The 13145-nt window shown below is 38.7% G+C and overlaps 1 protein-coding gene across 1 annotated transcript; it reads right to left on the reverse strand.

Moving 5' to 3' along the window:
- Window positions 1-8216: 8216 nt before the first annotated feature.
- On the reverse strand, window positions 8217-8615 carry LOC129509827 (60S ribosomal protein L36a-like). Its single transcript, XM_055325686.1, has one exon. The coding sequence runs from the start codon at window positions 8592-8594 to the stop codon at window positions 8274-8276; it is 321 nt and encodes a 106-aa protein (XP_055181661.1). The 5' UTR covers window positions 8595-8615; the 3' UTR covers window positions 8217-8273.
- Between the last annotated feature and the right edge of the window lie 4530 nt (window positions 8616-13145).

Raw genomic sequence — 13145 nt, forward strand, 5'->3', positions numbered from 1 at the left:
TAACAGAAGTAAGAGATGAGTTGGGAGGAATTGGGTATTAAATGATTAAACTCATAATGTCCACTCAAATGGTATTTCAAATATAATCAACATGATTACTATCAAATTTATTCTTATATGAATGGAACTGAGGCCAGGAAGGATCTCTGAGAGCCTTTTCAACTCCCAAATTCTATGAAAGTACAAAGGAAAAATTTTAAATATTTTTCAAGATGATTTAACACATGTTCCTCATAATATATCATGAATCTATATAGTGTCTTTGTAAGATTTATCTAACATTAAAAATTCTAAAGCCGTACATTGTTTTAAAATTAAGACTTTATTCATTTATAAAATATTAATTTAACAAACATCTATTAAGTATCTATTGTATGCAAGTAATTCACTTGAAAACTGAGGAGCAGTCCCCATTCTCTCAAAGAGACACCAAAAGACGGTTTTTATCTGAAAGCCATTCTTTTCTGACAATTCTTTGGAAAATGCTTTTGGCAGAATTGTGAGTTAAAGGTGTTGACTTTCAAGCTCCAGTCTCTCTTTCTCAAGGAAGTCCTACTGAATGACTCACTATGATTTCTCCCTTCTCTAAATTCCCTCAGTAATTATAGTCTGTCCCTGTCCTTTTGACACTAAATGACATTTTAATTTTATACATACACATTTACCCATATATACCTGTTCCAAGCTCTTCTGCAGATAAAACTGGCCTTCCATTAACAGTTACAAATATCCTTGGATGTATCCAACCCTTTGTTCTTTGACCTTCAGTCTACCTATTCCTGGCCCTTAAAGATACACTCCCTCCAATTCTTTCTGGAATCCCCAAAGACTGTCTCATGTTCATGAGTACAACTTCTTGGTTATCAAGTGGTGTCTGTCATTTTCTTCCCCTAGTTTTTGCCAGTGTCGTCTTTTGTTGATGGCATCCTCAATACAAAAAGTGCCTTGCCATCATCTCTTCTGAAATGGGGATGAGAATACCTTCCTTTTGTCTATATTTCTCTCAGATACCCTTGTTGTCCCAATCCTAAAGACAAAAACCCATGCTTTCTATTTAATCCACCAACAGGAGCCAGGACAGACACTTTTCTGTGATGGAAGTTGCCCTCCTTTCAGATGCCAGGTCTTGCTTTATATATCTCTTCCATTAAGGTGACTCCATTTATAAAACTCCTCAACCCTGAATGCAAACAGACTTCCAGTGAATTCTCCCATAGGTCTTCCAGACTTGCACAGGCAAAGTCCAAGCAGAGGCCCTTATTACCTGAGTACAAGTCTTCCATCAACTTCCAGAGGTCAGGAAGCATTGTACTTCTGTTTTGCCCTGCCTCTGCTTTCTGTGCAAAAGTTAGCCACAGTAGGTATTCCATAAACATGTGCTGGGTTGAATGTGACCAGATCTACTTAGCATAAAGAGAGTAATTTTTCTGACTGCGCAGAATTCAGAAGTTAGCTAAAGGCAAAAATGAAAATGAATGCAAGATTTTCCCAGAAATGTTGATTGAATTGCATTTGATGGCATTGGCAGGAAGGCATCCTTGAACTGATACAAATAATAGAGGAAGAGGCATCCTAGGGCTACCTACCTCTCCAATGAAGCATTTGCATTATGTTTAAGTATTATTTACACTGACTATAAAAAGAAACATCCATTCTCTTTAATCAATTTTTAGTCAAGTGTGCAAATGTGCTTACATTGAAAGTGCCTTTTAAAGATGTAATTAAATATGAAGAATTAGTCTCTCTTCTTTCCTTTCCTAGACATTGTAGCATAAACATTGGCATTTTGTTTCCTTAACTCACATTCTAATTTCACTTCCCCCAGAGCTCTTTCCCCAGATGGCCTTTCTATAGCCCAGACTTTACCCCACCTATCTCTCTTTCTATAAACCTCTCTTTTTACTTTGGGTTTTAAAAGTTTTTAAGTCATGATGGTTCAGATACTTACATATAGCAGTATATCCTTTTCAAACCAGCTGTTCTACATTGTGCAAAATGTACAAAATCATGTAACCACCCCACAATCAAGATATAAAATATTTCTATCCTCTAAAAGTTTCATTATGCACCTTTAGTCCTTTCCTCTCCTTGTCCCCAGCCCCCTTAATGGATCTGAGTTCTCTGTCGATTTACTTTTGCTTTTTTCAAGGTCACATCAAAGAATTCATAAAGTATCTGCCTTTTCTCATTCAGCATAATGTGTTTGTGATTTATCCACGTTGTTTATATATAATTGCATTCCTTTTTACTGCTGAAGAGTATTCCATTGTATGGATGTATTTTATATTTATTAGTTTTTATTGTCTTTGAAAGTTACAGTCATGCTGGGCTGGAGGGCACTGTGATTGTATTAGAGTTGGCTGTTTTTGTTTTGTATTTCCTATGAGACAATCTGGCCTTGAAAGAGAAAAATGCCTAGTACTCAAAATAGTTATATGCCTTGTAGTGCCTGAGCTGAAATGTATTCAGATTTTATATGCTGCATAAAAAACCTGATACATGTATATGATTCCTATCCTTATAAAGCAGTTATGAAGAGTGCCATCTGAAATTTTATATCTTAAAGTATAATTTGGCCACCTAATATAGTGGAAAGAGAATGAACTTCGGAGTCAGAGTCCTGGGTCAGCATGCCCACTCTGACACTGCTAGCAGCATTTGCTTGGACAACTGTCCTGACCTTGGCTTTTTTTTTAATTTTTTATTTATTTATGATAGTCACACAGAGAGAGAAAGAGAGGCAGAGACATAGGCAGAGGGAGAAGCAGGCTCCATGCACCGGGATCCCGACGTGGGATTCGATCCCGGGTCTCCAGGATCACGCCCTGGCCAAAGGCAGGCGCCAAACCACTGCGCCACCCAGGGATCCCTGACCTTGGCTTTCTAAGAATGAGCCTCTTCACTCACACAGTGGAGAACATAATACCAGCTCATAAGTTGTGATGAGTAGCTAAAATAAGATAAATTTGAAATAACAATGCATGTGCATTCTTAGCACTTGGTACACAGTAAATAGTTATCTTACTCCCCTCTTCTCAGCTCCTCATCCTGAGTAGTCTCTTTAATATATATAGATTTTTAATTTCTATGATAATTTAGGCTAACAGTTTAGGCCTTTTCCTTTAAATTCCGAATAACTTATTTAAACTATCTTAAATGGTTTTTTTTTTTTTGTAATTCTTACTGTGGATGGCAATAACAAATGACTACTTTTTAGTAAAAAACATGCTCATTTTATTTTTGCCACAGTTTATAGAACTTACATCTATATTCTAAACATGTAAAATAGCAACAACCAGGTTTTGTTTTGGTTCAAATTAAGTCATATATTAATGTACAGAAAATGACTCCGGAACTGGTTGATCTAATCTTTTCTGATCAGCCTTTATGTTTGTCACTTATCTTCTTCATCCACCTATTCATTTCTGCAACCTACAACCCAAAGATGATAAATACAGGAAGTTCTGCTGCTTTGCTACAAATATGGAGCATCTTTTGTTGATGGCAACAAAAGCCAGTAAGAGAGAGCATTTGAGGTAATGCTAATTTGGGGGTGGGGATGGAAATAGACTATAATAAAAAATAAAAGGCAATCTTTATGCAGTAATGTATAATGTATCTTAGCCTGAAGATTCTCTGCCTTAGGCATGCAGTATTTACCTTATAGTATTACAATAACGTTTCTCTGGCTCAAGTCCTACTTAGAGATGTATAGGAACCCCAGGCCTAACGCTTTGCTTCTGATCTCCTATGGGTTACTAGAATGTGTATCTCGCAGATATCAATTAGCAGCAACACTGCTCTCCTATCATCCTTTTCCTCGGCTCCTCTAACTACCATGATGGTCCCAACTTTCAACCCAGATGGCATGGCATGGTGCCCTAGTCATTGTGGTTTTCTCCTGCTCTTGGTTTTGATCACTTGTATATGCTTGGTGGTTTGGGGAAGGAAAAAACTTTTCTCTCTGCTCTCTTAGGTGTTAGGGCTAGGGCCCTATGAGTTGGATGCACAAAGAACAGATTAACAAAAAACAAAACAGAAGCTTATTAACACGTTCATCAAGCATACACATGGGAAACACAGTGATGGTAACTCAAAAGGGTGGTTGGAAGTTGGAGATTATAGAGCATCTTAACAAAGAACAATTTTATAAACAAATAACAAGACAAAGAAAAAGTGGTTTAGGCTTTTAGGGGCAGCACATATGGAAAGATAAATATATGGAGAAACTCATGAAGGTTAAGGGCCAGTGCATAAGGTTTGTTTTGCAGATTTCTCTGGTGTGCTCTCCAATCTACAGTTGTCCCTGGTGACTAAGAATTGACCTGCCTTTTCTTTTAGAAAGGAAAAGGCAGAGAGATTTTCTTGCATGTGCTTAGTCTCTATCGCTTTTAGCTCAAAATAATCCTTATGTCAAAGTGGCATATTTTGGGATAACGTACTCTGAACACTTTCGGTGGCTTCTAACTTCTAGTCATTCCCTCCTCTGGTTTATGATCCAGTAAGGCTTGTATTGAAATGAGAAGAGTATTTACCACTCCACTTGTCTTATAATTTAGCCAAAACTGTATCACTATCTTTTACTCCATCCCTGGAATGTTAGTACCATTTTTACCATTTTGCTTTGTATTCCTTTTAATATCCACCCACACACAGTCTAGGATTTAGAATTGACACCTTACTTTACTCAAATTAATCTTGCCCCTTGAAAACCTGTTTCTTGGATTAATGTTTTATACCTTACACTCCCTCCCTGGAAGTCTAATACCTCAAATAGGTGTATGAGTCTACCAGGCTAACCCTCCAGTCTTTGTTTAGGTGAAGGACACACAAATATGCATGCGTACATGAATACACACACACACACACACACAAACCCCTACACAACTATCTATATTTTTAAAAATCTTTTAATAGTATTTAAAAGTATCTTAAAATATAAATATGTAATGCCAAGACATATCAAATTGAACAACTTAAATATATACAGTTTATTGTGTGTCAGTAATACCTCAATGCAGCTGTTAAAGAAAATACAAACATAATCACCATTAAAATCTTATACTAAAAATATATATATAAACATATGGAAGAAGTTTGTACTAGGGCTGGAGATGAGTTTTAGTCATATATGTCATGTGGAATTAGGTAGTTAGAGAAGGAGAAAGTGGAAAATGGGAAAGAACAGAAGCCAAATTGCATGGAAATATGGTGGAAAAATTTCTGAGCCAGACTCAAAAGCAGAGCCGAAGGTCAAGAGGAAATACTGTTTCCAGATACCATGTCGTAACTTGTTTGAACACTTTGTGACCTTTCTACCCTGGATGCAGTTATGCTTCCTGGGAGGGATTGGAGAGGGAAGAATGGGCTACAGGTAGAGCTGACTGGATCTCTAGAGGGGATTCCCTCTAAGAGAATGTCAGTCTACAGGGAGGTAGCAGCCTCCTTATTTTAAGGCAGAGTCTTAAACCTGCCTTAAAGAAACCTGGCAACATGAAGTCTGAAGTCATCGTAAGTTGACAAAATGGAAAGGAATCTATGCTTATTTAGTGATGATGGAGGGCATGGCCATCCAGCAGCAGGGGCCAGTAGCAACACGCACTGACCTCCCAGTGCATGTGTGTAAGTCATAATCCATGGACACAAAAAATAGCTCAGGGGTGAAGGGCCCTACTTACATAAGTAGGAACAGTGAAAGGAGGACACTTGGCATTTGAATGAATGAGAACTCTTCAGAGACTGGAGGGGCTGTTGAGTTTGTTTATCTGTGTGAAAGCCACTACCTCTATGTGTATGTCATGGGGCACAACTCTAAGTAGTAAGTGAACTACATTGCCATACTATACCATATGGAAGTGTACGGTTTTATAGGCTTTAAAAATATTGGGCCTCCACAAATTTAAGCCTTGAAAAATCTTCATTTACCTTTGGATCTAGAAGTTTTTGATGGAAGATGCCATTTTCCATATAACTGTACTTTTATAAAGGTTCATAACAAATCTAAAGAAAAATGTGCCTAAAGCTTCTTTCATTCCACTATATGGCATAAACCAGACCAAACTCCCATATTCTCTACTTATATATTTCATATGATTTCATCTATAGCAAGACTCTGGAGATAATATTTGGTAATGAGATTTCAAGCTCACAAAGACAGCCAAATAGCATATTGTTCCCACCATAGTGCCTAGACTATTACTTTGCATGTGGTAGATATGTGTTAGGTAAATGAATAAATGGCAAAAGTGATGTTTTTACAAGATTCCCAACTTAATCCAAGTGAAGGATCATGTTAGAAATTTTAAAAATGTAAGAGAGAGAGAGCTAAGAAGTCTAGAGGAGAATTAATGCAGGAAACTTCAAGACAAATACTAGAAGACCATAAGATGAACCAAACTTGTGAGCCAGGAATAGATGTTTCACTTTCTCCTATAGCATAATAAAGGATGTAGAAGCAGAAAAGATTTAATGATTAAGACAGAGGTTCCTGGCAAATTCTAATTTCCTAATCCATTGAGTCTCTCCCATCTTCACTGATTTCATTCTTTTGATGTGTAAACAAAGCTCATTCTCATTGACCTGCTAGTCAAAGAAATCCTAATGGCAAAATTGGCTCCATTTGACTTTTTTATTTTAAACGTTCAAAATATGTTTCCATCTAAAAAGACAGACTCCAATCTAACTGGCTAATCAAAATTACTTCAAATAAAACAAGAGTTACTGTGATTCATAGGATGTACTATAAGTTAAATTGCAAAATGATTGAGAAAGGAAGGGTCTTGGCTTCAGAAAAGAATAAAAGCTACCTGCAGGGGACACCTGGGTGGCTTAGCGGTTCAGCATCTACCTTCAGCTCAGGGTGTTATCCAGGGGTCTTATGATGGAGTCCAACCTCAGACTCCCTGCAAGGGGTCTGCTTCTCCCTCTGCCTATGTCTCTGCCTCTCTCTCTCTCTGTGTCTCTCATGAATAAATAAATAAAAGCTTTAAAAAAAAAAACTACCTGCAGGATCAAAGATTGTGTATTCTTGGCAGAGGACCTAAGAAAAAAGATTGTCTTGGTGAGTGGTTTTATGAGTGTGTCAAATTGAAGAAGATCATGTACTGAGTTAAAATTAGGTCTCCTAGAATCAGGACTAGAGACATGCCATGGAAACTACAGGCACTTGCAGTTTGAAGATTTAGGGCCATGGAAGTGATGAGGAATTAAAGGGGAAATAAGTCCACAATGAGGAGGATGGAGCATGAGGAGGTACATGAGGAAGGCAAAGAGGAGGTACATACAGGGAGGCAAAGCCAACAACAACACCATTGCTCAAAGTTATATAAAATGAACTGTGCTCTTGCCTTTTCTAGGCTCCACTTTAGGTCCCTTAGACCAGGCTGTAATTAATTCACATCTTTGGGTTCTCTGAAATTTCCTCATATCCTTTCATTTCTTTGACTTAGGCTAGTTTAAGTAAGTTTGCTCTTTCCTCCTTGAAAAATACATTCGTTACTATCTATATCTCTAACTGAAACACCCTCGTTTTCCAGAGACAGCAGAGTGACAAATAGCCATAGAGCTGGCTTGATTCATCATAAGATACATTTCTTGAAGGGCGCCTGGGTGGCTCATTGGTTAAATGTCTGCCTTCAGCTCAGGTCATGATCCCAGGGTCCTGGGATTGAGCCCGTATTGGGCTCTCCACTCAGCTGGGAGCCTGCTTCTCCCTCCCTCTCTGCCTGCTGCTCCCCCTGCTCATTCTCTCTCTTTCTCTCCATCTCTCCACCAAATAAATAAGTAAAATATTTTAAAAAATCCCTGAAGTACAACTGAATAAAGTTTTCCCTTTATTGAGCTTTTCCATGTTCTAAGAGACAAACTTCCTAACTTCTTTTCTCTGGTTCATTTTAATAGTTAGATGTTAGTTGAATAAATGTGTTTATTCATTACTGGAAGAAACACTTACTGAGCAACAACTCTGTGTCAGGCCCTATTTTGGAGACTGTGAGTAAAGTTAATGAGACATGGTCACTGTCCTAACGGATGTCCAATAAGAAAAAAGAAAATATTAGGAGGATACAGGGAATTTCATGTAATGGTCAGCCAGGTCTCTCAAATGACTGGAAACAGAAAACAGAAAGATAAAAAGAACTAAAGAACTAAAGCAATCCCTCTCTCTCTAATGTATTCATGCTTCAGTGACTTGGTCTCTCCTTTCTGTTTTCTTTTTTTTTTCTGAAGTGAACATAACATCAAGATTTTATTGTCTTCATAACAAAATATGAAGTTTAGAACTGGATCACTTGGCCCTTTCTCTTCTTATCTCTTCCCAGTTCAAAATGCTTGCATCTCTTAATAGCCAGCATTCTCTTAGATCTGCAGTTGGGCTCAACACATTCAAGCCTCAGCACAATCTTCTTTGTAGTTTTAGCCTTTTTCCGGAAAATCGGCTTAGTCTGCCCACCATAGCCACTCTGCTTCTGGTCATAACGCCGCTTTCCCTGGGCATAAAGAGAATCTTTGCCTTTCTTGTACTGTGTCACTTTGTGGGGTTGGTGCTTACCACACTTCTTGCAGAAAGTCCGGCGGGCTTTAGGAACATTCACCATCGTTGCGAGAGCGCTATCAACACGGAAAAGTTCCTTTCTGTTTTCTATGAAAAGCTACTAATTGGCTTTTTCTATTTTCATTTGAAAAATGGCTGCCCCGAATGAACATGAATTCCTGGTCCATGTGGTCAGCAAAGATCCTCTAGAATCTCTGTACTATGAATACAACTTTCTAGGAGAAAATCTAATCAATGCAGTTTGGGCCAGGTGTCTCTCCATGTCACTAGGAGGCAGGATGACTTCCAGAAGGAAATCAGTGGACAGAGCTGGCAGGTTGCTTTGCGTGTCTGCCACACACATGAAAACAAAGACAGCTAATGCTTGTAATGCTAGAACAGAAGTATGAATAAAATGCATAGATGGATTGATGGTTCCAGGGACTAAGGAACGTAGAATTATTTTAGTTTTATTTGTTTTGTTTTTAAGTTGGAAGTATCTGTTTTTTTGTTTTTGTTTTTGTTTTTTGTTTGTTTGTTTGGTTTTTTTTGGATGTCACGCAACTCAAGAGATGCCGGGAGACCTGTTGGTGAATCAAACGCAATGGATTCTGAATTTTACTCATTCTTGTCATGGATTTACTGAGTAACATTTGAGGAGTCACTGGTTACTTCTTTGCAACTTTTCTAAGAGTTACATAGAATTTCACATTCCCTACCCTTTTCAGGTATAGGGAGAAGAATGTAGAACTCTTCAGAAATTCAATTTAGTGATAATTTTTAGGAAATATTTGCCAGGTACAGGACTAGACACTGGTGATGGAAACAGGGAAGATTTCAGAGATCCAGCATTTAAGTCTAAATTCAAGTCATACCATAATACATGCAAAAGAAAGAGTTTTGGTATGAGTGATTGCAGGGGCAGGTCGAGGTTCAACTGGGAGCTTAAACACTAAGGTGCTTGGACTTCATCCTGTAGACTTCCCAAGATTTTCAGCAAATTAATCCTGCATTTTGGAAAAAATAACTGTGATGATGGTATAGAGTATATCGCAGATAGGAGAGGAGGAAGCAGAGAGAGATTGCATAGGAGACTGACACTGTGAGGAAAGAGCAAAAGGGCTTGAACTAAACAGAGCAGCATTGGCAGAAGAAGTAGGAAATGGATAGACCACCACGTTAAGGTTAAGGACAGAGCTGAGATGGTGTGGTGGCAGGAAGGCCTGATGGTAGTCCTAAGGATGGAAAGCAGAGGCTTCTAGTTTAGGTGATTGTATGTGTCGGAATGAGATAGGCAAAGACCTGGATTTGAAGATAAAAAAAGGTCATAGAAAATGCTGGGGAAAATTCTTTCAAGCCTCCTCTCCAAAGACTCCAGCCTAGAGTTGGAAAGAAAAGAGTGGCGAGGCCTTACTCTATCCCTTAGCAGTTCTCAGAATGTGGCCCCTCGATGTCTCAAGACCCTTTTGGTGGTCAGTAGGTCCAAAATATGTTTATACTAATACTGAGATATTATCTGCATTTTTCACTGTGCTCACATTTACCCTATGGTACAAGAACAATGATTAGTAAGAGTAATTATTGCATTCTTCACCACTGAATACTCAGAGAAAAAATGAGAGGGAGAGGGTAACGGGAGGGGGAAGAAAGGAAGGAGGAATTATGGGGGAAGAGGACAGAGTAGGGGAGGAGGAAAGGTGGGAGGAAGGAGAGAGCTAGTTTCACTTAGAATGTCTGTAACAGGGCACGTGGGTGGCTCAGTCAGTGAAGCATCTGACTCTTGATTTCCTCTCAGGTCATGTTCTCAGGGTTATGAAATCGAGCTCTGCATTGGGCACTATGCTAAGCATGCAGCCTGCTTGGGATTCTATCCCTCCCTCTCCCTCTGCCCTGACCCCCCACTTGTGTTCTTGTGTGCGAGCTCTCTCTCTCTCTAACAACAACAAAAAGGATGTCCTTGACAAAGCAGTAAAAATTAACTACCTTTATTAAATCTCAACCCTTGAGTACATGTCCTTTAAATATTTTGCATGAGTAAACCTGGTAATACACATTAAGCACTTGTGTTGCACACTGAGTCAAGATGGTTGTCTCAGTGATTCATAAACCAAACTAGCCATGTTTTTTTCATGGAAAAAAACCCGTTTTACCTGAAAGAACAATTTATAGACAGACTATGATTATTCAGGCTGGGGTATTGGGTAGACATTTCTCAAAAATGAATGAAATGGTCTTTTATTCACACAGAACCAATGATAGTATGTGTTTCCAATGATCAAATCCAAGGTTTCAAATGAAAATTGAAATTTTGGAAAATGTGTATGTGCTAGCATGAGTCTGACAGCTTCCCAAAATGTAAAAACTTTTGTGATGAGCTAGGTGATATGATTTTTTTTATATTGTGTGCTGAAATGCATCAACAATTGGAAAATCTGCACAACCCAGTGAACCAATATTTTTTAAATGACCAGTGTATGAGGGGACAAAACTTTGCAGGGGTAAAAGATCTACTCAAAGTGCTCAGTAGGCCGATGAATTTTAATGCACAACATGTTGGAGGAGGTTATGACTGCTGATTGATCCGCAAATTGGACTCAGGACATTGGAGGCTCCTTATCCCCTCCCCTATCCTTGAAATGTAGGAGGAACATTAGGGACATGGCTTTGAGAAACTAATGTGTTATTGAGACTATATGAACTGTATATATGACTAAATCCTGCCTGTTAGGGGCTCTACATAAACTTAGGATGCTGGCAGCAATGTGGAGATTCACTCATCTTGCGGCCACTCCAGACAAACCTAGCATGTAAGTTCCCTTGCTTGTTAAAGCTGCGACCCCTCAATCTGAAGATGTCTGCCTCATTCCTCTCTCTCCTTGCCCTCCATGTATGGGGGCCAGCTTCAAATTTCATCCCCAGGGACTCCTGAGGTTGCACATCAACACATTAGGGTAGGCAAAGGTTATTGATGTGGTTTCAGATTCCACATTGGAACTAGTCTTTAAGAAGCTACCCCTTGTTGCATTTGGGGACAGTATCAGGTGTATCCACAATTATGTTCTGTTTTTTCATCTACATCTGTGTGATACCAGATTAATTCCAAATTATTACCAAATTAATATAATTTCACTGAAACTACACATCAGAACACATTGGATGCAGGAGCAGATATGAGAAATCAAGTCTTTATTTTTTAAGCCAGACATTAAAAAGATTGGCAAAAATGTAAGACAAAGCCATTCTTCTCATGCTTTCTTTACTTGGGGAAATATGGGTTTTTTTTTTTGTAGAATATGTTATTTATGTTAATACATAAGAGCCTTATTGTTGGATTAATACATAAATACATAATATATAAATATTAGAGAATGTATCTGTTCCAATTTCTTACATGGTAAATACAGGTAGAAATAATCCACATAAACAAAACTTCTTTGGGATCCTCCATATTTTTTCCAGCCTTAATAAGGTATAATTGACAATTACAGTTTGTATATATGTGTATAAATATATGTATATACACATATGTATATACTATATATATATCATTAGGGAAAAAATAAATAAAATGATCTGATTATCACAATCAAGATAATTAGCATATCCATCACTTCACATGGTCACCATTTTTTTGTTTTCCTTGTGAGAACACTTAAGATCTACTCTCTCAGCAAATGTCAAATATACAATACAGTATTATTGACTATAGTCACCAGGCTGTACACTAAACACCCAGGACTTATTCATCTTATAACTGAAAGTTTGTACCCTTGCACCAACATCTCCTCATTTTCTTCACCACCAGGCCCTGGTAACCACCATTCTAGTCTCTGTACTATGAGATGGCTTTTTTAGATTCCACATGTAAGTGAGATCATGCAGTATTCATCTTTCTCTGTCTGGCTTATTTCACTTAGCATAATGTCCTCCAGTTTCATCCATCATTGCAAATGGCAAGATGTCCTTTTTTGCAGCTGAATAATATTCCAACATCTTGGTCCTTGTGCACAGAGGTGAAATACCATGGTGCCACAAGCATGGTTGCTGAGGAGGCATTGTGGCTGGGGCCACCATCCACTTGGTGTATGACTAGAAGTTGCTGGGGCCTAGCGAAAGAGCCAGACTGTCCTTCAGAAGTCTAAGGAGGTAGCCCTGCCCCAGTCATGAGCCAATTCACCCAGTACAGGTGTGAGTAGACCAGTCTCAAGACACCCCAAACCCCAGTCCCTCCGAAGTTTAACTTTCACATCTAATAAGTCTTAGAATTCAGGCATCATTCTGCTGATGTTGGCTTTCTCGGTAGCCCCCTCCAAGGCCCCTAAGTACTCCAAGGAGGGCTGAGAATACCTGAAGGAGCAAATCAAGTAGCCTGTCAGAGGAGGCCACCTGCCCCAGAGGCACCATAGACCTGGAGACTCCAGAGTGGGACTGGGACTCCACCCCAAGGGCAGTATAGGACTTTGGAAGTGTTAGAAAATATCTATTTCATCATCTTTTTATCCACTCATCTGAGATTCTCAAAAATTTTAAGTATAAAGGACTCCTTGAGACCAAAGAGTTCAAAAAGCCCTGCCTTGATCTTATTTCCTCCGAATGTGTGTCCAGCACAGTTATA

This window comes from Nyctereutes procyonoides, unplaced genomic scaffold, assembly GCF_905146905.1.
Source record: "Nyctereutes procyonoides isolate TBG_1078 unplaced genomic scaffold, NYPRO_anot_genome, whole genome shotgun sequence".
NCBI classification, from domain to species: Eukaryota; Metazoa; Chordata; class Mammalia; order Carnivora; family Canidae; genus Nyctereutes; species Nyctereutes procyonoides.

What these genes read in the sequence shown, in the direction of transcription:
- LOC129509827 (XM_055325686.1), bottom strand. Translation starts at nt 8,594, where the DNA reads ATGGTGAATGTTCCTAAAGCCCGCCGGACTTTCTGCAAGAAGTGTGGT.